The following is a 26,320-nucleotide window of genomic DNA, read 5'->3' as shown; positions in this document are numbered from 1 at the left end:
CGCCTCCCCTCACGGCGGCCGCGGGCGGGGCGGCGGCGGCGCGGGAAGAGCGGGGCCGGGCCGCGGCTGAGGGTGACACCGAGGAGGGCGGGAGAGCTGCGACAGCGGGGCCGAGGTGCGCGGGGACGGGACTGGGAGTGCAGGGGGATCCGGGACTGGGATGGGGGATCAGCGATTTGGGGAAGGGGCGCTGAGAGTCAAGGGTTCGGGGAGGGGATGTCGAGGGTGATAAGGGATTCAGGGGGGGGAGTTTAGGAGGAACTAGGATTTAGGGAGGGCGGATTGGAGATTTGGGGAGGGGTTTCTGAGGGCTCAAGGAGTCGGGGAAGGGGTGTTGAGGGTAGTGGGAGAATCTGGGGGGTCAGGGATTTGCGGAGGGGAACAAAGATTTGGGGAACGGTGCTGGGACTCAGGGACTCTGGGAGAGGGTGTTAAGGGTGGTCAGGATTCGGGGAGGGGGTTTTGAGGAAACAAGGATTTGGGAAGGGAGGCTCAAACTTCGGGCAGGTGGTGCTGAGGTGGCAGGAGAGCAAGGGGCAGTGGGAGCGTTAGAGAAGCAGGTATGGGAGAGGTACCGGGGTTTAGGGACCGGGCACTGGGGAAGGGTGCTGGGTGTTTGGGGGGTGAGGGGCTCCGTGCTCCCCCTGGCTCCCCTTGGCACGGCGTGCCCGCCTTGTCCCTCACCCAGGAGCCATGCCCACGTCCAGACTCTTCACCCTCGTCCTGGTGGTGCAGCCGTCCCGCGTCCTGCTGGGCATGAAGAAGCGCGGGTTCGGCGCCGGGCTGTGGAACGGCTTCGGGGGCAAGGTGCAGCCCGGGGAGAGCATCGAGGAGGCTGCCCGCAGGTGAGGGCTGGGCCGGCGCCACGGGGACACGTATGGGGGCACAGGTGGAGGTGTTGGACCATCGGCAGGTGCCTCATCGGGTCAGCGACACCCTCGTGTTACCAGTGCAGTCATGATCCACCTCTATAAACACCTGCTCCACAGGTGATGAGGGAGCGTCCACGTGTGCAGAGAAACAGGATTGCTCCCCCTTTGTCATCTGTAAATTTTAAACTGTTACACAGACTGTGAGGGACTGGAACTTCCTGTATCCTCCCTCCCATCTCTGATATAAACTGAGAAAGAGTCTGAATGGTGCGTGGAGGTTCTTGCACTCTTTAGGGAGGTGCAAGGTTTAATTTTGGCTACATAGCAGAATTACAGCTAATTTAATTTAAATAATTAGCTAAACAGCTTATTATTTGATTTTATGGTGACATTCTTAAGTGCTAATGCTGACTTGCGGAATTGAATTTCATCAGTAAAAAGGCACAGTAATTTTTGAACCCTTTAGTACTGATTTCTTGTAGCTCTTTCCATCTATCTGGTCATTAAAATGAAGTAGCAGATCACGGCTTAATTGCTAAGCTCTCTAAAAACTAGGTATTTAGTTCTTTACATGAATGTTGTAGATACAAAAAGCTACGTTTTGCCATCTCCTCAGTTTCTGATACATGCCCAAAGCTGCCCTTGCACCTGCAGGAAGATCAATCATGGGGTGCTCTGCTGGTTCCCAACAGCTTCTGCCCTCAACAGCCTCCTCAGCTGTGCCAGTACAGCTCTGTGGTGAGCTGGTACACCTGGTACAGGCCCGGGCTCTGTGGTGAGCTGGGCCCAGGGGACAGAAGGGTCTCTGTGCAGATGTGCTCCCAGCAGCACGTGGCCTTCACGTACCTGACACTTCATCATGGCTTTTCCTGTCATTTATCATCTCTGAGTGGAGGGAGGGACATGAGTTTTGTCACTTAACGTTTGCTAAATGTACTTGCCACCAGCTGTGGGGTAAATGTAATGGTTTAATGTAGCATTTGATTTCTTTGATGTGTTTACCTGTGCTGGCCCTGAGTTTGACACCAGAACAAGTGCTAAAATTTTCCTCAATTCAAATGCAATGTGGCACAGCACAGCCAGCACCTGCTGCTCCATCCCTTTGCCTGCATTTACTCCAGAATGACACGAACAGTTCCTGCTGAGGTCAGCTGGGCAGGAAGTTGTCCCCAGAGCCAGGAGCAGCTGGACCACCTTGCTGGCTGGAGCACTGCTGGTGCAGTGCTGCCTTGGGGCACAGCGCTGCTGCAGGAAGCATCACACAGTCCAAATCAAACTTCCCTTGTACCACTTCCATTCTGCACTGGGAGCTGAGGTCTGAGGCTGTGGTTCCACTTGCTCTGTCTCAGCTGGATTGGCAGAGGCAGAAGGTGTGAAGTGTCCTCTCAGCACAGGTAGTTAAATATTAAGCCAAAACATGAACAAAAGTTCCAGTAAGTAAAGTACCAGTAAGATTTACATCCTCTGCTGGGTACAGCATATTCCCATGAGCACCTGGGCAGCTCCTCATTGGCACATCTTGTAAGGGGAGCATTTAGTGAATGAGTTATCTCTAGTTTGTCACCTGTAACGTTTCCACTTGATACAGAGCCAAGCAGCTGATGGATAAATTGCCTGGAGAACTTAGCAATGTTGTGCTTTGTTGTTCAATTATCAGTGCCTGTAAAAGGAGGCTTTTAGAGACATTGCTGGAAAACTGCCTCTATTTTAGACATAGATAGCTTCTCAGAAGATAAACTAAAATTAGCCAAGACATTAAGTTGAAGTATAATTCTGAAAGACATGATCCATTAAATCAATGCCAAAGAAAGCTGGAGCCTTAAAATTACTTCCATTACATTTTAAAGTTGTTGTTACTGCCAAATAGGCAACTACATTAATTATTAACTATAACTAAAGATACACAGTTTCAGAGTATGCCTTATTTTTGTACATTAGAAAAACCCTTACTAACTATAAGAAAGCTATGCTGCTTCTGTTAGAGGGAGGTAAAATAATAAAACTTGTGAGCACAGAGCATAAAGAGAGAAAATAATTGAATGTGCTTCAAGTAGCTGTGCATGGTGGGGTGTGGAAAAGAACTGGCACAGCTCTCTAAGTGCTCTTAAAAGTCTTGCTTTGTAGCCTCTCGTTATGCTCAATGTGTTTCCAAGGAGCAGAAAGGCAAAGTTTGCACAATTGCTTTGTGTTTTTTACACTGCATTTGAATGGGAATCTGAATTCCCAACCTTCTGTGTGCAAATGGTGTTATGAATTGTGTAATTGAAGCTTCAGTTTGCCTCAGAAGCAGCTGATTGTGTAGCAGGTATAGATGTTGTTTCTGGTGTTCATGACCTGCTTCTCCGTAATCCTGAAAGATTTTAGCTTGAAGTTGGCAAAGCCTTTTTCCCATCTAAATGAAGTGTATCTTCTGAAGCCATGCTCAGCTACAGCCACAGGACTTCACATACCCACTTCTCTCTTACCTCAGAGACTAGCTGCATATTGCAAGGACTAAGTTATTTTAAATGATCCATTTTCCTGAATCTTCCCCTTCCAACACAAGACTTTTCCTGCCAGGCTCAGGAGCCTGGCTCCACTGCAGTGTTGTAACCTCGTGGCTTGGTGCAGGTTAGAACCCTGCTCTGCTGTACTCTAAGAGCTTTCACCTTTGGTTCTCTGGAAGGGTTTTGAATGTGTGAGTAAAGCTAATGACTGCATTTCTGCCCTCCCAAGGCTCACTTTCTTGTAAGAAGTCTTTTTCTTGTGCAGGGAGCTTCTGGAGGAGAGTGGACTGACTGTGGATACCTTGCAGAAGATGGGTCAGATCACTTTTGAATTTGTAGGCAACTCTGAACTCATGGATGTTCACATTTTCCGGGCAGATCACTTTCATGGAGAGCCAACAGAAAGTGAGGGTATGTGGCTGGGGTGGGAAATGGAAGGATGTGCATGCTCTTCTGAGACAGTATTGCCCTTATGAAATGGAGAAGTATTCATGCTAAAATGCCTCCCAGAAGGAGGGCAGCTAAACTGTAGAGGGAAGCTGTTTGTTGACCAATATTCACAGTGTAGGCAGCAAAAACCCATGAGAAAGTCCCATGCAAGAAGTTCTTTTTTTCCTGCCACCAGAAATGCGGCCCCAGTGGTTTCAGCTGGATGAAGTGCCCTTCCATCGCATGTGGCCAGATGACAGCTATTGGTTTCCCCTGGTGCTTCAGAGAAAGTTGTTTCGTGGCTATTTTAAGTTCCAGGGACAAGACACCATCCTGGAGCACAGCCTGAAAGAAGTGGAGGAAGTTTAAGAAAGAAGCATTCAGCCCATGTGCTACTGCCCACATTGGGCTACAGCATCCTGAGTACAACTAATGAGAGGTCTCCTTGCTCAGCTCTCCAAAAAACAAGAGTTATTTTCCAGGTCACTGCAAAGTAAGGAAAATAAGGGGGTTTCTTAGAGCAGAAATAAAAGTAACAAGATTTTCTATGCTGTAAAGTCCCTGGCTGTGGTAGACTTCAGTGGTTATGTGATCACAGCTATTAAAAACATAACTGTTAACCTGTTTTAGTGGCTTAAGCTCTTCCCTCATGGGTAGATTTTTTATTATTATTAAAAATACTTCTTTAGTAAAAGCATGTGTTTTTCTGTCATAGTGGTGATGTGAAAGCCTTTAGAAAAGTTCAAACCAGAGATTCCTTCAGGATCCTCCAGCTGAAGGCAGGGTGAGGTTATGGGAATTAGGAGAACACAAACCAGAGGTCGATGTACAGTCCTGTCTCAGCCCAGCTTCCATTGTTGCAGCTCCTGCTGTGAAATCAAACTATTTGAGCATTTCAGGTAAAAATATGCTGAACAAATTCAACTTCCAGCAAGTTCCTGATGCAGAATGCCAGCCCCTAGGGCTGCAGGCTTTGTGCTAGGGCAGGAGCAGGTGACTCTGCAGCACTGATGTCAGCCCAGCCCAGCATGGTGGGCAGCAAGTTTAATCCAACTGTGCCAGAAATAACACATCACAGATGTCACTTCTGCCACAAGGTGGTGGGGGTGTTTTTGCCTTTTTTTTTTTTCCAAACACTTTTACAGACATGTAACACAGACAGAATCTTGGAATGTAATGTAGGATCTGTAAACATTTCCAGTCTAGCAGCTGTAGTAATAGTTCTTTAATTCCTGCATTTGGATAAAGTGCTTCATACATAAGGCTATTTGAGCAAAGCAAAGATACAGGATATTCCAGGCAGGTAAAATTCACACCCTCTGAACTATGTTTGTTGTCTCTTTCCAGTAGTTTGGAAAAAATTATACCACTCAAAGACACCCTTTCTTCAGCTGCTCAGCAAGCCACAGCTCAGACTTAGGAGGATGAATTAACACCTTAAAACCTTACTTGTCCTTTTGTGCTGCACACTTACTTAGAGAGGCTTTGATACCCACCCCTGCTTCTGACCTGGCAGTGAGGGCTCCTGGCTGCTCTAACAGACTTGTTAGAATGGCTGGGGGTAAATAGAATTAGCACTCCCTCTAAGGATGGGCAGCTTTTACAGAGTGCAGGACCTTTACTGCTTTGTAGGAAAGGGAATGACTGGCAGCCAATACCTGTTAAATACCTTGGTTTATTTCCTGTTGGAAACTGGAAATTGCCGAGTGAGAGACAGCATGTGACAATCACATAATTACTTTCTGTTCCTCCAAGAGTTTGGGCAGGAAAAGAACAAGCATGGCTCAGGCTTGCACTCCTCAGTTATCCCTGTGTGCAGCCAGGTGAGTCTTCTCAGGAAGGTGCTTTCCCCAGCCCTGATTTTTAGCTCATGTCAAAGAGCTGTGATGTTACTGCTCCTGCTGCCTTGAGACTGACATGGTTTAAATAAGTTCTGTCCCCAACTGGTATCTTTGTCTTTTAGTGAACAGCACAAAGTGAAGTGTAAATTAGCTGTTACAAATTCAAGGAATTACACCCTTGCATGGTTAAAGGAGAATTAAAAGCACTGGAATGTAGCAAGGCACCACTGAACATGTTATGACTTAGGAGGAGCAACTTGCCAGGAAGATGAAAGGAGAGGGAAAAAAAGGATCAAAAATTTAAGGTATTGTAAATAGAGTTTTGAGCCTTTCAACATCATACTGACAGAAAGCCTGTATATTCCCACTTCACAACTGGAAGTGGAAAAGCCCTCAGGAGTGACAAAACATAGAGCCCTTTTCAGAGAACGGTTTTCAGGCAGCCTTTCAGGGTCTCAGGTGTTGACTACTTTGGTACCTCCAGGACTGCTCATGACAGACACTGAAAGCTTTTTTACCATCACTCCTTTGAGCTCATGAAAGTCCCCTGACCTCAAGCACACACAGGGAAGTCTCCATTCACAAAAGCACATCAACACCTTGGCATTGCATCTTACAGTAACATCAGATCTCAGATAGGCAGCACACACTCCTCAATTAGTCTGGCTTGGTTAGTGTTTACCTGCAGAAGGCAAGAGCATGGAGGTAACTACAACTGTTTTTCCCACATTGGCTAGGGCAGACAGACAGATGAAGTCAGCTTGATGGATCCTTGGCGTCCCTGCTGCTTCCCCATGGAGTAAGGAATGCTGCCCTCCAAGTCTGACAGACACATAAACTAAACACAACAAAGACAGTAAGGAAATCCCTCACACACTGAGGTAAATAAACAGTGCTACTTGCACACTGACCAGTCTCCCAGAAGAAAGGTTTGCAAACTAAGGGTTGTATGAAATAGTGTCTGCATGTGTTTAGGAATAAGACAGAAGCTTGACAGTCCAGTATGAAATGAACTCTGAAAGTGCCAGCAGCTGGATCAGCTTTGAGAATACTGGGCCTCAGTTCTCAAATACCTGGTGAACAGAGTAAAACCAAAACAAGAAAAGCCCACCCCCAAAACTCTCCTCAAAGACACAAGGGCTGACAATGGAGGAATGGGGTGTTTCTCAAAACAACATAATTTCAGTTTCTTTATAGGTCCTGTGGTGTGTCTCTCTCATTGTTAAAAATCTCTGCATTAGGACTGTACAATTTGTGCTTAAAGGTGAACAGGAAAGAGGAGTTAGTCTAAAGCCCTAATGTCACTTTGATCTTTGCTTTTTGGGGGGTTGTTTTTTCATTTTAAATCAAGTTCAAAATGGTAATTTTTTTTCTCCAAAAGTGAGAACTGCAAAGTTCCATTCAGGCTAGTGCTTTGCAAGCACTCCTACAGAACACTTCCCAGTCAAACAAGTAACATACGAGACTCATCATAAATTAACAGACCTTGCCACAAAAGTATTTTCTCAATATCACTGTTCACCACATCAGGCAAAGATAAATGAGGGAGGATGGGTGCTGAGCCAGCCATAACCAGCCAGCATCTACTGATAATGCCAGGAGTGAAGAGCACAGAAAAGTCTGGTAATACACTTTCCATACTTGAACCACAAACTATCTTCCTGATCAAGACAAGGTCAAGCACAAAAACCTGCTGTGCCATGCCTGAGATGATATCCCCTCTGTAACTGGACTGTAGAAACATTTCCTTCCCCTGACAGTTTGCTCCAGCTTGTCAGCAGAATTTCTTCTGCATCACTTAGGAAATCTCCAAGAGAGAAACAAATCTGTCACAGCCATTTGCAGTTCATCTGTCTCACTGGACAAGGCCCACGTGCAGGAGGAAAGTGAATTAACATTTGAATTGTTGGAAAAAGCTCTTAATGCATTCTGTGCAACTTGGCTTACACACTACTTAAGGCCCAGCACTCAAGGAATTCACCCACAGCAGTGTATTTACTGCATTTTGAGGAATGTGAGCAATGGTTATTCAGTCTCCTGAAACCAGACAAATAAGTTATCTTGCTCCTAGCTGAGGAAACTAATCCAGAATTTCCACCTGGGCTAGGAAGAATTTCATGTTGCACTGAAATTTCTAAATTAAAAAAAAAATAAAACAAAAAAACTTTTGTAACTGGAGGATTTAAATATACTTCCTGGTAATGGGGAAGTTCCCCAGTGGGAAAATACTGTAATGGTCCCAATTTAACAGCAAGCACTCATCCTTTTTAATGTGCTTCCTTTTTTACCCATTTGAGGAAAATGCTAAGAAGCCAAGTGACAAATTCCCCTTTGCAAGTTATTTTGGCCCCAGAGAAGTCAGGTTCAGGGAGTCCTGTTCACACAGTTTTGCTGCAGACGTTTGCAGTTTGATTATCAGTTTCTCTGGAGGATGTGCACCATTTCCCCTGAGGTAACATAACATGCACATTTCTCCTGCTTTGGATCCCGAGGGAAAGCCACTGAAGATGCAAAGTGGAGAATGTTTAGTCCCTTTATCACAACCACAAACCGTTTTGAAAACCCCATTACCATGGGCTGTGGTGTTTTTAAAGATGAGAACTTTTGCTTAATTGTCTACTCTCCTTTGCAAACACACTACATAATGCTACCCACAGCCAGGAATAATGACAGTAACGTCCTGGTAATACTGAATTTTGGCTAATGAACTTAATCAGCACTGTGTTCCAGCCTGCTGGTGCAACAGGATACTTCTGATATTACACCAAAGAAAACATCAGCCTTCGGGTGAGCAGCTCTCCAACATATCTGAAGGGCTACTCAGCAGATGGAGGTCAGGACCTCCACAAGAAATAAACAAGCTACCTTGTAGCTGTTCTGCTCCTGTAATACAAATGGTTTACAATTAAGGAGTGTTTTAGTCAATTATTTTCCCATTTATGCCAGGCAAACTCAGAGAGCTCCGAGTTCCTGAACCCAGCTGTCTTTGGCCCCAAACTGAAAAACACGAGCATGTCTCCAGGCTGCCCTGCAACCATGAAGGCAAACACTGACAATACAGTCCATCCAGCACCATCAGGAAAATCCCTGTCACACAGCAGCACTGACCCCTGCCCAGCTGGGTTAGAAAATCCAACCACTTCATTCATTTTGTGCTAAGGTCTAACAGTAAGAAATCAAATCCAGACACCTACAATGGAATAGGGGATGGCTTTTAGCTTTCCTTATGCACACATGTCCCTAACACAGGCCCTCCAAGGCATAAAAAGCAATTTATCTCCACTACAAGCAAGTGCTTCAGCTATCCTGTTCATCTCAGCACTTCAGAGACTGCAGAGATGTGTCAGCACAGCTGCAGATAAACATGATTGGAGGACTTAGTACAAGATGCAGAGGCCTCAGGAACAACATTGCAGCATTTGCTGTGCCAGGCCATATCCTGACCCCATGAGGGGTGTCTGCAGGACAATGAACATCAGCTCTGCCCCAGGGCATTGCAAAATTACAAAATTGTCTCTATATCCATATGTTCTGCCCCACATCCAGTCTGTCTAAATCAGAGAGCAGCTTAAAGCAGCAATATTAAAAAAAAATAAAATAAAAAAAATAAAAAAAGCTGTTTGGAGGATTCATTGGAGGTAGAGGTCCCACCCCTTCGTTGATTGCCCTTCTTGCTCCATGTGGGATGCTGGGAACATTAATTGGAAAAGAAGTTTCCCTCTGGAGGTGACAGTGGTGGAGTTGGCATACTGCTGGATCCCACGAAAAGGCAGCTCAACTTCGGCTTCAATTCATTCCAAACTTTGCTCATCTGTGAGTGGAGAAAGAGAGAAAGCAGACATGACCACAGAGCATGTAACAATCCCACCACATGGAATTTTAGCAGCAGTCTCAGGCATTCAGAAGCACAACACAAATTTGCTGAAGTATTTGCAGCAAGTTCAGTGGACCCAGACTGTTCATGTTAGACCAGTGCTGTGTGCATCTACATGAACATTTTCCTGAGCCTGCATGGAAGGGACATTTCCCTTCTTCAAATTCCTTCACTGAAGGGATGGAAGGGAGCCAAAGGAAAAAAGACTTTTCTAATATAACCAAAGCAAGAAATCTGTATATGGGGAATTTTAAAGGCCATATTTCAGGTTTAACAAAATGTAGCTTCTAAGTTTTAGATAAAAGCCTGGAAAGTTTTCTTGTCATACAATTTCTGTATAGCTCAAAAAAAAAAAAACCAGATTCATCTAGCAAACACACATCATTCATTTTCAACTACTCATAGGGTAGGGCCAGCTACAGATGAGAGAAGGAAAAAAAGAAGAAATCTTGCTGCAAGAAGATATGGTCTTTTAGAGGGGTTAGAGGCCAACCTTGATCCTCACCCCAAACTGGAAAAACCTCAGATAACGTCCTACATTAGGAGAGAGCCCAGCTGCACAGCTGATTAGAGGATGAAGGCCAGTGGGTGAAAACAAACCCATTCAAATTCTCATTCATATTTTGGGAAAAAGGACACAGTCTAGAACTCACCTCTTTGTGACCCTGAATCTGGGAGTTGACAAAGGCCCCCAAAATGTGAGATGTGAGAGGCAGGTAGATGTGGATGAGCTGTGTCTCCTGATGCAGGCAATACAGGGAGAAGTAATTCCGCAGCTCCATGGTTATGATCGCATTTTCTTGCTGAAAGAAGAGGAACTCAGTGACCAGGAAGAGAGCAGGAAAAATGAGAAACAGGAGAAAACAGCATTCCTCCCCATACCAGCAATTCAAAGCCATACCAAAAACCTAAAAAAGGCAGTTCCTGGACCCATTTGTTACACCAGGAATTGCCCTTTCCCATCATGCAGACTGCTGCTTCCCACAGCTCCTGCAAATGACGTGCTGCCAGAGAGCCAGTAACAAGTGTTGAGGAAAACTAACACACTTTCCACGTGGCACAAGGGTAGCACAGATTTCCCAAAGTACAGGCCACCCTTTCAGCCCAAAACCTTTCTGCAAACGTGACCGAGTTACAGAGCAGCACCATTACAGTCCCACCCTTTGCTCTCCCAGGTGCCTGCCCTACCTCCACAATCCGAGACTCCAGTTGCTCCACCGATTCTGGCTCTTTGTTCTGCACAGTGGCACTCATCATCTGCTTCTTCATCATGCTGTACTTGTGCAATGCTCGCTGGTGCTTGTGCAATACCCCCTTCTCATGCCTTTCACACAGGTCCTTTATGGGAAAAGAAAACAGCAGGTCCACAGTGGGAGCCAAGAGTCAGCAAACACACAGCCAAGTACATCAGGAACACACACGTGGTCACACTTTGTGTCATTTCTACGCTGCAGATTTTTGCTCCTTTGTTTTCAAGAGGGTCAAAAAATGCCATTAGCTAAGAATTTAAGGAACAAAACTGCTTGAGCCCAGACCAGTGAGCTTAAGAGGCAACCTGGAGCATCACTTCTGCCATCATTTTGGATCTTATCAGGACTCTTGTCTTTTCTGACCTTCTCAGTATTAATTGCTGACAATTAATTGAAGTGCTGGCTCAAGTCCTTCAAATTCAGCCGTGGCCTGGGAATGTCAGGAGAGGCTGCTACATACAGCTGACCAGAAGATTATTATTAACAAAATCTCTTCACTCATAACTGAACTCATGTCTCCATGAGCAAATCGGTAGCCATCTTGTTCACTGCTTTGACTCAAAAGCAGCCAAATCTAAAAACAAGAAGTTAGCTGATCTATATTCACACAGTTTAACCAGTCATATTTTTAAATTTCTTGCAGTTTGCTCTTTGGCAAGTTCTCATCATCAGATGAGCTGACCAGGAAGGCTACAGAGCTCCTTATGGCCAACAGCCACTCCCCTCCCTCTGCCAGATACCCAGTTTGCCTCCGAACTGGCCTCAAAGACACTTTTCCATCCAGTTGGCATTACACCCTCTAAAGAGCACAAGCTTGCTCTAAACAACTTTCTTGCTGGCAGAACAGCAGAGCTCACTTTATAGGACTGGAGTAAATCCAGGAAAAGGTTCAACTTCTCCACCACATCATTCTCTTCCTGTTTACCCTAGAAAACAAGGGAAAAGTACATTTTATGTAAGCCTGGCATCACAGCCCTTCACTCCCCACACCATGCAGGCTCTCACTGCTCTCTCCAGGGCACATCAGCGCTTATACAACTGCATCAAAAATCTCTCTGATGGCACTGGAGTGTTTAGTCTTCAGTGTGCAGAACAAAGACCTGACTGAGGCAGGAACAGCTTTTCCAACTGACTGATCTTTAGAACAAAAGGAGTTGGTTTCACAGGCCTGTGTGTCAGTCCTTTCAGCACACTCTGCCTGGAATTCCTTGCTCTTGCAGATTCCTCCAATCTTTCATCTTCCCTTCCTACAAGATAACTAATCCATTAAAACTCTGAATACCCGCACGTTCCCTGTAATAGCTCATGCATCAGAAGGCAGAGATGAGACACCAAGACAAATTTCACTACCAGTGTTTTTATTTTACAAAATAGTCTTTTCTTCCTGTATCAATAGAGCTCTCTGGAGTGTAAACTCCAGAGAAAGAGACCTGGCCTGACTGATCTACAAAAGCACGCTGAGTGTTTTAACACAATGAGATGAAGAGCACTGAAGACAAAACTATTACTTTTCCTTCCCAGACTGTCATGTTCTCACATCATTCTGACATTCATTACCATCTTGCACACTCAGACCAGAATGTGGTGCTTCTGTATGAATGATTCTCATGTAATGTTTAAATACATGAATGTGAAAATTTGATTCAGAAGCAAGTTATTCCAGGTTCTCTGTAGCAGATTAATAAAATGGACCACAGAACTTTTGGACAGCTCACCCTAGTAGTGAACTTAATGTGTGCAGTAACCATTTAAAATTAAGAAAGAAAGCAGGTTTTTCCTTCCTCTACCTTGCCTGTTACATTTTCTGCCCATTTAAACACAGTCCAGGTATTTCACACAAGCTTGAACAAGCAGGCTGTTAGTAGAGGATGTAAGTTTGGACTACAATCTCCCTCTTAACTCTTGAAGGGCTTATGTCTACAGAGCTCATGATTCAAGATTAAATTCAGGGCAGCAGTGTACCTCATTCATGCTACCAAAAAAAAAAAAAAAAAAAAAAAAGTATAGGACTCACCTGCTGCACAGCCTTATCTGCCAGAAGTGCAAATTCAACAGACAGACCCTTCAAGGCTTGTTTCAGAGTCCCCCATGTGTTGTTATTCAAAGCAGCCCAGGAAGGAAGTGGGGTAGTGTCTGAGCCCAAAGCACTGGAAGGAGATAAGCAATGGTCACATCTAGGAGACAAATTCCACTGAGTAGATGAAGTTATCTGCAGAGAACAGTTCCAAGTCTGTCTATATAGCTCACAGTGCTCAGCTACTACTGTCCCATCACAAATGCAGAGTTAACTGTGTAGATACTGGGAAGTGAGACAATAACACTAGTACCTGAATTTGAAGGTATTTCTGTTTTCTTTCCTCACACTTTAGGGAATACAGCCTTAGTGGAAAGCATGCATTTCCTTCTTTTATTGAAGGAAAATTGATTATGTCCTACAGCATGCACTGAAACACCCATTTTTACCAGACCATTTGCAGGTACACTTTACAACAGTTTTGAGTTCTAAGCCAGCAGTAGAAATGTTCACATCAGCAAACCCTGTTCCTCCAAAAGTACCTTAGCTCCTTCCCAAAAATGAGGAGGTCGGAGGCGTTATCGATGGCTCGGGAAGCAATCCTCTCCGCACGGTCCCGGAGCTTATAAAAGCTGTTATAAATATTTCTGATCAGCTCCCTGCTGGCAGCAAACTGGGCCTGAATGTCAGCTGGGAGGAAGTCCTGAAGGAATACAGTGGGATTACTGGTGGATAAATCAGAAGCACACCACAGTCTGCAAGGAAGGACAGGCTTCCCTCCTGTGCTCACTCTCTCCCACTGTGCTCTAACAACCCTGCACAGATCAGTTTCCCATTCAGGTGTCCAAGTCACATGTCACATAAATAGCCCTAATTTTCAGAGCCAGAAAGAGGTTCAAATACCCAGTGTAGACAGAGCTGGCAAAATATGCCAATCTACTAAGAATTTAAAAGAGGGTTTGTGAGTTTTCAAGCTCACAAGTTCTGATCTGATCCTACTGGTAATTCCCAGCCCAGTAAAGTTGAGCACGAACTGAAAGTTCAGCTTTTTTTTTTTTTTTGACCAGTTTATCACTGGTAAAAGCCTGAATAAAGCTCTAGTTGCAAAACCTCATGCAAGCATTGCAGGAACCTGCACAACAACTTGCTTTGAAATTGCTCAATGAACACAGTGGATGTGTACTTAATCACTGGGATAAACAGATCTATGGAGAACTTATAACTAACTTTTCCGTAATAGTCCAAATTGCTCTCCCACAGGAAGAGGACAACAGACAGAATGAGGGCATGAGCACAATGGAAAGACATCAATCTAGACATTAACTTTTAAATTGTGCAATTTGTGCATTTGTTTGTTATGCAAGTACAAGTAATTACAGAGAAATACGTTCTGAGCAGGATTCATTGTTTAATCTATATAATATTTGTGAACCAGAATTTAGCTAGAAATATCAGGCCCTGAAGAGTCAAAAGTTTATTTGATCTTTTCAATCAAGTGACAAGTCCTTCAAACCCTAGAAACAACTGTCTCCTTCCTAAGGTCTCCATCACTGCATAAATGCCATAGCTGAAGCACCTGGAGAACAAAGCCATATAAACCAGAATAACATGTTGCAAAAAATTCATATACATACCTTGGCCTGGGTAGCTAATCTGCAAGTCACAAATTCATCTCCCACTCCCTGGACCAACTCCCTTAGCTTATTCTGTACATCCTGGAGAAAATACAGAATCAATTGAGCAGGAAAGAACTATGAAAAAACACAGACAGTTCATGCAGGTCTCAGATATATTGCAGCAGCAAGGCACAACTCAGCAGATACAGCTTTACCAGGTTAGGTTTAATTTAAGGAAAACATAAACTCTGTTCCCCTAAGAACAGTTATAATTTTCAAAATACCACACTCCTGGCATTGAGTGAAATGACCTTCCACTTTCCACTGTGGAAACACCTACTGAGAGAAAATTCTCTTCATCCCAGGGAGCAAACCCATGTAGCTTAACAGCAATTCTGAATGCTGTGCCCAGCACGGCAGTTACAGCAAGACATGCAAGCTCAGGACTATTGCTAACACTCACTGAGCCACTGAAGGACAGAAAGAGTTTCAAGAGCACATCTTCTGAGAAAGGGGGATGTCGAGCCACCAGGTTTATAAATCGCTTCAGGGCTCTCCTCCTCGATTCTATGAACTCACGATCAGCTGCAGGAAGAAACATGAAATTACAATTAATGTCCCTCACATTACATCTCAAAGAAAAAAGAAGAAAGCAAGCACTGCAACAAAAACGAAAGAATGATTATCCATAGACTGTAAGCTCCCAAAACCAGACCTTTCAGGCTGACCACCTGAACAAATATTCCATCAAGCATTCTTTACCTCTTACCAAAATCCAGCATACATATCTACACATTATATCCACAAGGTAGGTCAGGGAGCAAGGTAAAACAACCAAGCCTAAGGCCTGAAACCTCCACTTGCAAACCATGGGCCTAGAGAGATGCTTCTTCCTCTGAATCAATTCCACAGAGGATATTCCAGCCTGCTTGGGACTCCCGGGATCATCATCCATCCTTTTCATGCAAGATGTCAAAAAGTATTTTGGAAGATTTGCACAGCAATCTGCAGTACATCCATCCAGAGTCCTTACTTGTCAAACTAAAAAAATTCTGAAAATCTTCCTATTTCAGCAGGAGGAGCACTCTAATAATAACTACAGTAAAGGAGTAAATCTAAGTTCCTGGAGTTTTCCAGGAACCACAAAAATTAAACCCAAAGTCTAAAGGAAAAGAAAGCAGCATAGAAAGAAATTAAAGGAATACTCTTATTCATGACAGTACTCCCATATCATGAAGGATTTTTACACTTTTGCCTCAGTTTTTGGTTGGCAGTTTGCTGGCAGTGAGGACTTTCACAGGTGATCCTCAGTACAGCACTGCCCACCAATTCATTTTTCTGCCACTGGGGTTGCAGATCTCGGTTTTGCTTTGCTCACACTTAACCTACACAGGCATTTCTGAAGTTTTGTACACATTTCCCACAGGATCTGCCTCAGATGGTTGCTGTCCTCCAAAGGAGCAGAGCAGGTCATCCATCTCCATCTGAGAGATGGAGAGGAGCAGACCCCACACTGGGATCTGTGTCAGTCAGCAGAGGGGCACACAAGAACAAAGCACAGAGCTTTGTCCATCTGACTCTGGGACTTAGGAGCTCCAAGAGTCACACATCTATACTAATCCATCAAATCCTGTGTCCTGCAACACCATCTGCCAGTCCATTAATCTACTCAGGAACAAGAACTACCAGTTCCCTTTCCTTTTTCCTGTTTGCAGTTTCCATTAAGCCCACTTCCACAGCTCTTCTATATGCAGTCACTGGACTAAAGGCAATCAGCAGTCCCTGCCTCATCACAGCTTTGCAGTGTATAAGAACTCTTCTCCTAGCAGTTTGGGAACTAATCCTATCCATTTTTTTTCCTCGAGTTATGATATGTGTGGGAAGAAATGCACCAGTGAATGCAGGGAAGTATCAACACACCAGCAATGCAAGGAAATAACAGCCCTTGACAAGTGATAGATACTTGGGGCTTCTGTCAAGCATCCTCTGTCCACTGAGATTAATCAGAGAAGGTCTCTGCTCACAGGTGTTGCATGAAGTGGAAATTCTGGCTGAGATCTCAGAATCAGGTTCAATTCACACATGGGTTTCACAACCCCTCCAAAAACATCTTCACAATTCACATCCCATAATAAGAATATATGTGACCATTGAAGCTTTTCAGGTCTGTGATTTTGCTTTGCTCCTGTTCACTATACACCCTGCTCTGCTCACTGTTTACTAATTCTGCTTTACTGGAGCACTACATGCACTCCTCAATTGCAATCAATTATTTGTTGAAACACAATGAGCTCAGCACCATGGGCAGGAGAGAAGACACTGAAAACCTTGTTCTTTCACAGATAAAGTATTAAACAAGACAGGATTTTATACAGTTATACAACTTTTGAAATAATAAATGCTTAAAACCAGTGTAAATATTTGAGATTAATGAAAAAATTGTTCCTGAAGGAGCTTTGATATGCTTTCTGTCTTGGGATATTTATTGGTTTCTAGTCTAACTACTGAAGTATACTTGAATGAAATGACACTGATTCCAGTTATGTCAAAAAAGAACTTTTAAGATCACTGAACCCAGCTGTTAAACTAACACAGCCAAGTTTACCACTAAACAATGATCATCACAATCTGCTTTTCTAAGAAGTAATACCTGTAACTCTGCCACACTCTTCTGTAGAATTATACCTAAAATCTTGTTAAGAAAAATCATTAGATACTGAAATTCTATGGGAAGAAACCACACTGAAATTGTGCGTTCATATCTCACCTACAGGAATTTCTAGCATGGCAATAATTCACACCTCCAAATTGTGTATTATAACCTCCAAGTTGTTGTCTGAGGCAAGCAGAAGCCAAGAGTTTCAATCTTTTAAACCTATCTTTTCAACAGTACCACCCTGACTGTGCTTGCATCATGAAGCAAAACCCCTCCAGTCCAAAATGAAGAAGCAGTTTACCTCCCAGCATCCTCTTTGGGGGCAGTGCTGGCACCATGCGATACGGGAACTTCTGCAGCAGCATCTCGTGGAACACCACGAAGTCATTGTATCGTCTGTACACGGAGCACTTGAATCGCTGCAGTTCATGGGGGAGAAATCAATGCACAGCTCAGACAGCAGCACCTCCACAACTGGGTCGGGTTTTTTTGGTTTTGTTTTTTTTTTTTTTTTTTTTTTCACTGCCAGTACAATTTCTTCACTAGCTCAAAACAGCTGGAAACATCCAGCTACCTAGGCTGATTTGTTACAAAACTGTTCCGTTTCCATTGTCGTGCACCTGCTTCTTTACAGAGTTCAGGTTTCAAGCAAGTGAATTTGCAGCCCATCCTTCACAACTCAGTTAGATGTTTCATGCTGCAGAGGCCCAGTGCTACTGGATTAAAACTCAGCCCATACAACTGGTCAACTTAAAACCAGCATCACCCAGCACATCCAAACCACTCAGGACTTTGCCAGCAGAAACTGCACGGACATTCTTGGAAGGATACATTCTCACCAAGCCCAAAGCTTGTTCACATTACCTTGCTGGAAACCTCATATTCCACATGTTTCAGAAAAAGGCCCTTCTTCTCAGGTATAAGCTCCACCTGCACACTATCCTTGCTCAATAGCTCTTGTAGGGTGTGGGAGAGCAGCAGTGGATTTCCCTGGGGCGTCTGCATTAGAAACTGTTCCGGCTCCCTTGGTTCATTTACTGGAGGCTTTGCCAAATCTGTAAGACAAAAAGGGAAAAAACAGTAGACCTGATAAGATATAGTAAAATAAGTCGTCTTAAAATATTCTGTTCCTTTGCTTGGTGTTCCCAGAGTGGTGCAACACAAGCAGAAGCACAGCCAGGCCACTCCCCTGGGAGGTTATGCTGCTTTACACACGTTCACATCTCCAGTACCTCCCTGCTCACAACACCCAGGAGCACCACCAATTATATCGAGTCAGAGACACATCTCCACGAAGCAAAGAATCACAGGCCAAATTTGTTCTGTGAATCAGCTAAGAGGCCTGCATTTCCTGTCTGTCCAGCTCCCACCACATCAGGATCTGCCAAAATGAACAAAACCCTTGCTCAGCGATTTTGGATCCTGCCTAGAACAACTCATTGAAGGAAAGCAAAATGTGTTGTTTTACTGTACTGCAGAAATTTAATCCATTAATTTTACACATCATTACAAAGGAAGGAGACATTTAATTTGACATCATTTTATTAAACTCTATGACAGTGTGCTACAGTGAGTGTGAATTACAATAATTTACTATATCAACATACTTAAGTTCCAAAGCAGAGGGAAAAGGTTCCTAATAAGGGCTACCTAGCTGACAATTCCTCAATCACAACAAGCTGTGGCAAAATCTTTTAAACCTACCTATTCTCTTCCACTGCTTGTAGCCAGAAAACAAACAGCTTTTGAAAGTGAATTGGACCATAACTGAGAAGTTCTGGACAGAAGCTGATTCTCAGACAGATGCAGAAGTGAAAAAAGATGGGTTTTAAGAATGTGGCCCCAGAGGACAAATGACATCAAAGGAGGGGCAAAGCTGATGACTCAGAGTGTTCTCTTATCAAGCGCCTGACTGCAGCCTGTTATCTCAACCCCATAACTACATCTATTATGTGACTTATATTGTTTTTAAAAGCCATCCTTTCTGTTCTACCCATTCCACAGACAGGAAATGGTGTGAAAAATGAGGGTATGACACTGGACTCTGTTCAGCCCATACCTGAGCTCTGCTCTCCAGCCTGGAGCAGGTGGGTTGCTTCCTCTCTGTAAGAGGCATACTGTGAACAAGCTCTTTTATAAAGCAAGTCAAATCCACTGATGAAAGGTATCTAGAAAAGCCAGGTAGGATTCATTATCCCTTCCTTCCTTGCCATTGTGCAGAAGTTCTTAAATATATCTGCAATTTTGAGAACACACACAGTAACACTACAGAACCAAGAAGTATTTCGTTAAGCTTTGATAGATAGTTCAAAAAGTTGTTAACTGGGTAACAGATTAACTCAAGGAAGATAAGAAGTCATATCCTTAACTTGAAACCCCTGACCTCCCCCTGATAAGAATTTCCCACCTGCTCTTTCATGTGCCCTAGGCTTTGATAAATGGGGAAAACAAGCAATCTTTAATTCCTCAGACTTAGGACTTCTTAAAAGACACTTTGCTATTTATTCCATAAAATGGCTTAATGAAACCAACCCAAATCCAGGACAAATGACCTTATCCCACATGCCTCATCAGGCTTCAGATTCCTACTAATGTGACTCAGAGAAGCAAGTCTTAACACCTCTGCTTTAACAGACATATCACCTGTTAACCTCACCTATGTAGCAGCTCCTAAAAACTTCCAGCCACCTGCCAGAAATTTGCAGTAAAATAATACAGGCTAATTCAGTGTTGACATGGGATACTGCTGGATGAAGTGATAATGTAGAGCTCAAGGCACCCTGGATATCCAGAGCAGCAGTTGTCTGGGTGTCCTCCGTGGTAATTCTTGGGTTTAACTGCTCAAGACACACCAATGAAAGGCAACACACGACAGCAGATGTTGTTACTCTTCCAATGCACACACACACATCTGCCCAGACAATTCCAGAACCTTCTGTGATGCTCAGCCCCTGGCTGATGCTGCAGAGGCCTCCCCTAAAAGGGGCTACTCAAAATGCACCCCAACTAATTCACCAAGCAGTGTCCATCTGTACTAACACACACCTCATGCCTATTGATTCACTGTCTCTGCTTCTCATCCTTCTGCTGGACAGCCAACAGTACAAACCACCCCTGAACTGGGGCTCTGCATTGTTTGGTAAACTCCTGAAACCCCAAAGGCAGGAGATAGGAATGAGGAGAAAACATGTATAAGGTGAACCATGAAATCCTCGCTGTTTCATTTTTAAGTCCCAGAACCAAACTGATGCTGAGGACTCTCAAGTTCATTCCAGGTCTGAACCCCATTACCCAGTAAGATATCTACAGAGTGATCTCCCACCAGGCAAGACTCCACAGTCTTTTGACAATTCAGTCATGTTGCTCTTTTCTTGGTAATTCCCCCCCAGTTTTTATCAACCTATTCTCTAAATCTGCTTTCTAAAAATCACCTACAGGACATGCCTTCTTTTTATCAGCAGTTCACACTCTTGGTTCTCCCTGATATATTCTGTAGCTTCTTTACGTCTCAACCTTGTCTAAATGTGTGAAATCACACAAACCAGACAACCATGCAAGCAAGTTTGAATAATTACTGTTTAATTAATAACCTCAGCATGTCTGGTATCAACAAGACAGTTACTCAGAGTGAATCTACACCCACAAACACTGGTCTGAGAACACAACAAAATGACCTGGGAACAGCTGTTAACCCACTTTAAGAAACGCTTATCATGGCATTAACACTAACCCTACAGAGCAATATATTCTTCTGCCCATTTTTCATTCTACTTAATGAAGAGCCTATTTGGGAACAGCCTGGCCAGGAATGGTGGATAATAGTGGGAACTCATTGGTATGAGCTCCTGTGTTCAGCCAGTAAAAGAATTTACACGCATTGTAACAGAACACTTAATGCTTCCCATCACGAACTCTCTGCTGGAGAACAGCTAATTTTGAAAACATTCCCTTTGGTTTCAGCAGATCATTATCTAGTAAAGTTTATACTGCAAGAGCAGCAAGTGGATTCAGAAATGAGGTATGGAATGGTCCCCTGAAACACTGGGAAGAAGACAAAATAAAAATCAGCTTTTTCCTACAAGCTAGGCTTTTGCTACAGCAGTTTCTCAATCTGTTCTCAATAAAATATCAGGAAGGGGCCTGATACAACTGAAAACAAGTTGATATAGAAATTAAAAATAATACATATAAACATACATATGCAAACAAGAAGACAACAAGATGACAAGAACTAAAAGTTTGAAGAAGCATTCAAAGGATGGCCTAGTTTTTATTTGGTTGCAAAAGAAAACAGCTATGAAAACACTACATTAACACTTTTTTTTTTTTTTTGGTAAAAAGTCAGCCTTTGGACTGAAGGGAGTTGAGAAACTTACCCAGAGAACAACTGCAATAGAAGATTTCTCTACTTCATACCATGTGTTTAATACCTTAGTTAGTGTTCAACGTTCATTACTCCACTGATACAACCGGGCAGCAATCTGCCCTCCACGGAGTTACCAGTTTCCTCCAGCCAAATTTCCAAAATCAAGCATTTATGAAAGCCAGGGCAAAATTCCAAGTACCTGGATAGCTGCACAGAGTTTTCACATGTGAGTAAGCACATACAGTAGGGAGATGCCAGGGCTGGAAGCACAGGTGGTAAATCACAACATTGATCTCCCTTCCCTGTTTAAGCTCTGTCAATCAAATTTGGAGGCCTTATCTCCATTTTACAGATGGTTGATGCCACAAATTCTTTATTACACCAGGTGCTAAGCAGGTAAATTTCTTAGACATACTTAAGGAGATGGTGCCAAAGAATTACTTGTTATATTAGCAGCATATTTACTAGAAAGAGAAAGGAGCCTGTAAGGAAGCAAAATCTTCAGGAAAAACAGCTCAGCTCTCTCCTCCATCATCACAGGCCACAGCTGTGCAGAGCAGAGGGGATCCAGCCCACAGGAAATGCAAGGGAACACAAAAACTGACTGGTTTTATAGACAGATACCTCAGATTTCTCCCTGGAAAAAATGAGGACTCCACTGCCAAGCCCTGAGCCAGGAATACTGAAGCAGGAATCATTCATCAGCATTTCCCTTTCCTTTCTTGTCTTCCCATGAGAAGCCTTTCCCCCTTATTTTGACAAACACATTGCTCCACAATTCCAGGATCCAGCATCCACATCAGCCTCCCTGAAAGCTGATGCAGATTTCAACTACCAATTCAAACACATTCCCATCTTAGTCTTAATTTTTTAAAATATTACATAATTTGAAATCCCCTAAAAAAAGAACAACAGAAGTCCCACAAAAAAAAAAAAAAAAACCCCACAAAAAACTTCTTTCCTATTAAAGGCTATATGTATTTTTGGAGACAACTGCACACAACTTGTTTGGGTTGTTTTTAAAAAAATTAAAACCATGCATTTCTTATTTCAAAAGGAGAAAAGCAAAAGAATCAGTCTAACAAAGCTAAGTGCTACACAGCTGTGTGTTCAACATGGAATGCAGGACTGTATTTCTTACTGGGTACAAGGAAAGTTATCATATTTAGTTCCACACTAATTAAGAGTCTCCTTCCTTCTTCTTCCCAACCATTCCCTTATAAATACAAGCTACCCAATGCCAAAACAAGATAAAATAGCACACAGTACCATAAAATTAGATGCTGGAAACAGGCTGCAACATTTTGTTCTTCTCTTTAAAAAGAAGCAAAACACCACCACCACAGTTGTAAAGTAGTTGGTCTGGGTTTTTTCTTTAGTTAGGTTTTTGTATTTCCCCTTGTTTTGGTTTTTTTTTTTTTTTTTTTGTGTTACTGGTAGTTTGGTTTTGGTTTGGAGAGGGGTTTTTGGTGGTTGGTTGGGGTTTTTTTCCAAGTAAGTTTAAGATAGTTATTCAGCATTTGGTGCTCTGAAAGATCAAGCAGAGAAGTTATGCCACAACTCAAGAACAAATTAGACTATTTAAACTTAATTTAATAATATTTTAAAAGCACCTGAATTTCTGCAGTCCCCTGCAGCTGTAGGCCTCTTGCTGCATCTCAAACTACCACAGTCCCATACTCCAGCAGAAAAAAAACCCAACACCTGCTTGTCACACAGATTTATTGTGTGTAAAGAACTAACCTTAATCCTATTGCCCTGCTCTTTTAACTAAGCTGTTAGATCATCAACTGATTCATCTGATTTCCCAAGTCTGGGAATACAAGGGCCACATTCCATTCACGAGTCATCCATGAGCCACAGACCCCAGCTGTAGCAAATACAATAAAATGAGATGCAGCTTCTTTGAAGAAATAACAGGATTAGCAGAGAAAAATCCATCGAGGAATGTGCCCTAAGATTACAGAGACAAAAAGTCAAATGGGCACTAGGACTGGTTCCCAGTACTCAGTGGATGATTGCTAAGATATCATTTTTCACAAAGAGGTTGGGAGTGTAAAAATTCACACCCAAAAATGTAAACCAGCAAGCAATAATCCAAACAACTACTCCAGGAAACTTTCACAAGGACATTTTAGCCTGACTACAAAACTGGCAAGTTTCCACAACTAATTGTCCTTATAGAGGTCAAAAATATCCCAGGAAAGAAATAGTTTATCTCTGTTTTGTTTCTCATCTTCCTTACATGTTTCTCACCCTCCTGATCATGGCGGGGAAAAACTTAAGCATTTAAGCAATTAAAAAAAATGGCATTGCCACTCCAGACATTACAGCCTCCACACAGTCTTCCCACACATTTTCGTTAGAACAAACTCATTCTTATCCCAAACCCTGTAGAAAAGCAATCACTGAAGTTCTCCTCAGTTTGTACCAATTCCACATGTCTAGAACTAGTAAATTTTTCACCCTCAATCTGCACCCACCCCTAAAACTTGAAGACAAAATCACTGGAGGAAATCAGTGGTCATGTGCAGATTATACCTATCAGTAACCTGTACAGTCCTCCCACAGTTAAAGGTTTCCCATCAGAACAAAAAGAGACACCCTACTCCCTACACAGCCAACACACCTGGAGTAGCTCCCTGCAATTATTGCAAAACAGGCTCACATGGAAGCAAAAGGGAAAAAAAAGTCAATAAAAGCCACCCTGCAAAATTGACTTCTACATGTTGGACATTATCCTTTTTTTCTCTTCAATTGTATTAAAGTACTTTCAGCTCTGCTAAATCAAAAAGATAGCATTTGTATGTCCTTTCATGTGGGGGGGGTCTCAATGATACCTATCAGGACTCTCATTACTCTGAATATTTCAATCCTCCCGAAATAGTCACTGACAAGCTACTAGTCTGCAAAAAAATTACATATGAGTGTGAAACTTTCTAAGATCTCTGAACCTGTATCATGATACTAGAAATTAAAAAAAAAAAAATTTGCTGCATTCACAATATTATTTTCCTTTAGCCAAAATCATTACAGACCCTCTCACAGTGTTCATCATAAAATCTTTGCCAAAGAAAATCAAGTTTTCTAAAGAAGGCTGAGTAGATCAGAAAGGTACAGAAGCACCACCACCAGAAGTCAATCAGTTCAAGAATATGCTACTTGGAGACAAGTGTTTTGTCTCTATAAGGCTCCTGAAGCAGACGGTAAATCCATAACAGACATACCTGAGCAAGCTCTCTCTTTGGTACAGTAGGACATTTTTTCCACAAAGGCTGCTGTTCAATATGTTACATCAGTCCTGGACAGAAATATTCCAAAGTAATTTATTTATAAGCATTATCTGCATCAGGAGCATCACAGGCCTAACAAGAGCAAACTCACAGTGGACCCTAAATATCATCAACCAAACCTTTTTTCCATGCGTTAAGCTTACCTACTCATTTTTCTTTCCGAACTGAGCAAAAAAAAATAAAAACAATAAATAAATACATTTAAAAAGACAAAATAGTATGCACAGAGCAGGTACAAAACTTCGGCCACTTCAAAGAAAACTTTTACAAGGCCCTCTATAAGTTTCGTTCAGCTAAAGGAGTCTAACGTGTTACTCCCTCAATTCATCCAGGAGCTCCCTCCATCTCCCATTTCGTAACAAGCGCCGGCAGTATTTGGCTACAAGTTCCATCCTCCCAGACCCAGCCAAACTCCAGCGCCGGGAGCTGGAGCTCTCTCCGCGCTGGATGCGCCGCTGGCTCGGCTCGGAGCGGAGGCACAGGGACTGCCCGCGCCGCTGCCACCGCCCCGCCGCGGGACCGGAGTGCCCCGAGTCCGCCTCGGGGCGGGGAGCAGGCACGAAATGAAGCCCGTCCAGCACGCACGGAGCGCTCGGCCGCGGGACTCCCCACGGGAGAAGCTCTGCACCGCGCCCAGCCCCGCAGGAGGGCTGCGGGGAGCCGACCGCCTGCGGCCGCCGGGACCACCTCCCACCGCCCCGCCGGGCAGGTAACCCCAGCGGCCCGAGCGCTGCCGCCGTTTCCCCCCCGCACCTCGGCGCGGGGAGGGACCCCCGCGGCCCCCGAACGGCACCGCTGGGGCCCGGCCGCGGGCAGCCACCGGCGGGCCAGGACCAGCGAGGTCCGGCTGCCCCGCGGCGGGGGGGGGAGCGGGGGAAGGCGGCGCCGCTGCCCGCAGGTTTTGGCGGGGAGAGCGGACCCGACCCCGGCGCGGAGGCCGGTCCGCTGCCCGGGCCGGCGGCGAGCGCGGCTGCACCGAGGGGCGGCCGGCGCGGCCCCGCCACCCGCATCCCCCGTACCTGCGGCCGTGCCCGTGCCCGTGCCCGTGCCCGCGGGCGGCTCGCCGTCCATCGTGGCCGCGGTCATGTGAGGCCGGGGCGGCCGCCTCCCCTTCCTCCGCAGCGCCCGCCTGTCAGCGCGGGCGGGGCGGGCAGAGCCGCCTCCCGCCGGGCCGGGGGCGAAGGGCGCGGGGGGCGCGGTACCGGCGGCGTGGGGCTCCGCCCGGCCCTGCTCCGCGGGCATGTGTCAAATCCCGGAGCTGCCGCTCGGGCAGGCTCCGGTAGGGGCAGAGAGCCGTCCCCGCTGCTGGCGGGATCGCTCCGAGCGCCTCTGAACCGCTTCGGGATTAATAACACATCTCTCAAGTATCTTAAAGCGTCTGAGAAGTGATCGGCTCATGGGCTTAACACCGGATTATTCCGAAGTGTAACTCTTTTTTGAAATCTGAAAAGGATGGCTGTCGTGAACTTCAGGGAGGCTTTCTCGTGCGCTAGGAAAAGTAGATGAACTTTTGAGGCTGTAGTTGGAAAAGTTTGAAATCATGGAGTTCAACCTATAACCGAACACCAACCTTGTAATGGAGACCACGGCACTGGGTGCCACGTCCACTCTATCGTGAAAGAC

The 26,320-nt window shown here is 44.3% G+C and overlaps 2 protein-coding genes across 5 annotated transcripts; one reads left to right on the top strand and one right to left on the bottom strand.

Moving 5' to 3' along the window:
• The first annotated feature begins 78 nt into the window (after nucleotides 1-78).
• NUDT1 (nudix hydrolase 1) lies at nucleotides 79-4,432 on the top strand. Of its 2 annotated transcripts, XM_062503671.1 has the most exons (4): nucleotides 79-115; nucleotides 689-845; nucleotides 3,624-3,769; nucleotides 3,984-4,432. In XM_062503671.1, exons 2-4 carry the CDS (start codon nucleotides 694-696, stop codon nucleotides 4,154-4,156), a joined length of 471 nt encoding a protein of 156 aa, XP_062359655.1. In that variant the 5' UTR covers nucleotides 79-115; nucleotides 689-693; the 3' UTR covers nucleotides 4,157-4,432. The 2 variants fall into 2 exon arrangements, with proteins under 2 accessions (XP_062359655.1, XP_062359656.1); XM_062503672.1 differs by lacking the exon at nucleotides 79-115 and having other exon boundaries at nucleotides 607-845; nucleotides 3,624-3,673.
• Nucleotides 4,433-5,032: 600 nt separating this feature from the next.
• SNX8 (sorting nexin 8) lies at nucleotides 5,033-25,783 on the bottom strand. Of its 3 annotated transcripts, none has more exons than XM_062503517.1 (11): nucleotides 25,717-25,783; nucleotides 17,903-18,093; nucleotides 17,340-17,457; nucleotides 14,846-14,967; nucleotides 14,401-14,481; nucleotides 13,309-13,469; nucleotides 12,767-12,899; nucleotides 11,610-11,678; nucleotides 10,691-10,840; nucleotides 10,156-10,305; nucleotides 5,033-9,439 (listed from the first exon to the last, which is right to left on the bottom strand). In XM_062503517.1, the coding sequence occupies exons 1-11, from the start codon at nucleotides 25,781-25,783 to the stop codon at nucleotides 9,326-9,328; spliced, it is 1,356 nt and encodes a 451-aa protein (XP_062359501.1). In that variant the 3' UTR covers nucleotides 5,033-9,325. The 3 variants fall into 3 exon arrangements, with proteins under 3 accessions (XP_062359501.1, XP_062359503.1, XP_062359502.1); XM_062503519.1 differs by having other exon boundaries at nucleotides 25,735-25,783; XM_062503518.1 differs by lacking the exon at nucleotides 25,717-25,783 and adding an exon at nucleotides 24,632-25,081.
• Nucleotides 25,784-26,320: the final 537 nt, after the last annotated feature.

The sequence above is a fragment of the Cinclus cinclus genome, chromosome 16 (assembly GCF_963662255.1).
Source record: "Cinclus cinclus chromosome 16, bCinCin1.1, whole genome shotgun sequence".
Taxonomy (NCBI): Eukaryota; Metazoa; Chordata; class Aves; order Passeriformes; family Cinclidae; genus Cinclus; species Cinclus cinclus.
Note: the sequence above shows the minus strand (reverse complement) of the source record. Positions and strands in the feature narration are given on the sequence as shown.

What these genes read in the sequence shown, in the direction of transcription:
- NUDT1 (XM_062503671.1), top strand. Translation starts at nt 694, where the DNA reads ATGCCCACGTCCAGACTCTTCACCCTCGTCCTGGTGGTGCAGCCGTCC. An exon ending in ATCGAGGAGGCTGCCCGCAG is followed by an intron (nt 846 to 3,623) that starts GTGAGGGCTGGG and finishes TTTCTTGTGCAG; the next exon opens with GGAGCTTCTGGAGGAGAGTG. An exon ending in AGAGCCAACAGAAAGTGAGG is followed by an intron (nt 3,770 to 3,983) that starts GTATGTGGCTGG and finishes TCCTGCCACCAG; the next exon opens with AAATGCGGCCCCAGTGGTTT.
- SNX8 (XM_062503517.1), bottom strand. Translation starts at nt 25,783, where the DNA reads ATGACCGCGGCCACGATGGACGGCGAGCCGCCCGCGGGCACGGGCACG. An exon ending in GATTAGCTACCCAGGCCAAG is followed by an intron (nt 13,470 to 14,400) that starts GTATGTATATGA and finishes GTATTCCTTCAG; the next exon opens with GACTTCCTCCCAGCTGACAT. An exon ending in CAGATAAGGCTGTGCAGCAG is followed by an intron (nt 11,679 to 12,766) that starts GTGAGTCCTATA and finishes CTTGTTTTCTAG; the next exon opens with GGTAAACAGGAAGAGAATGA.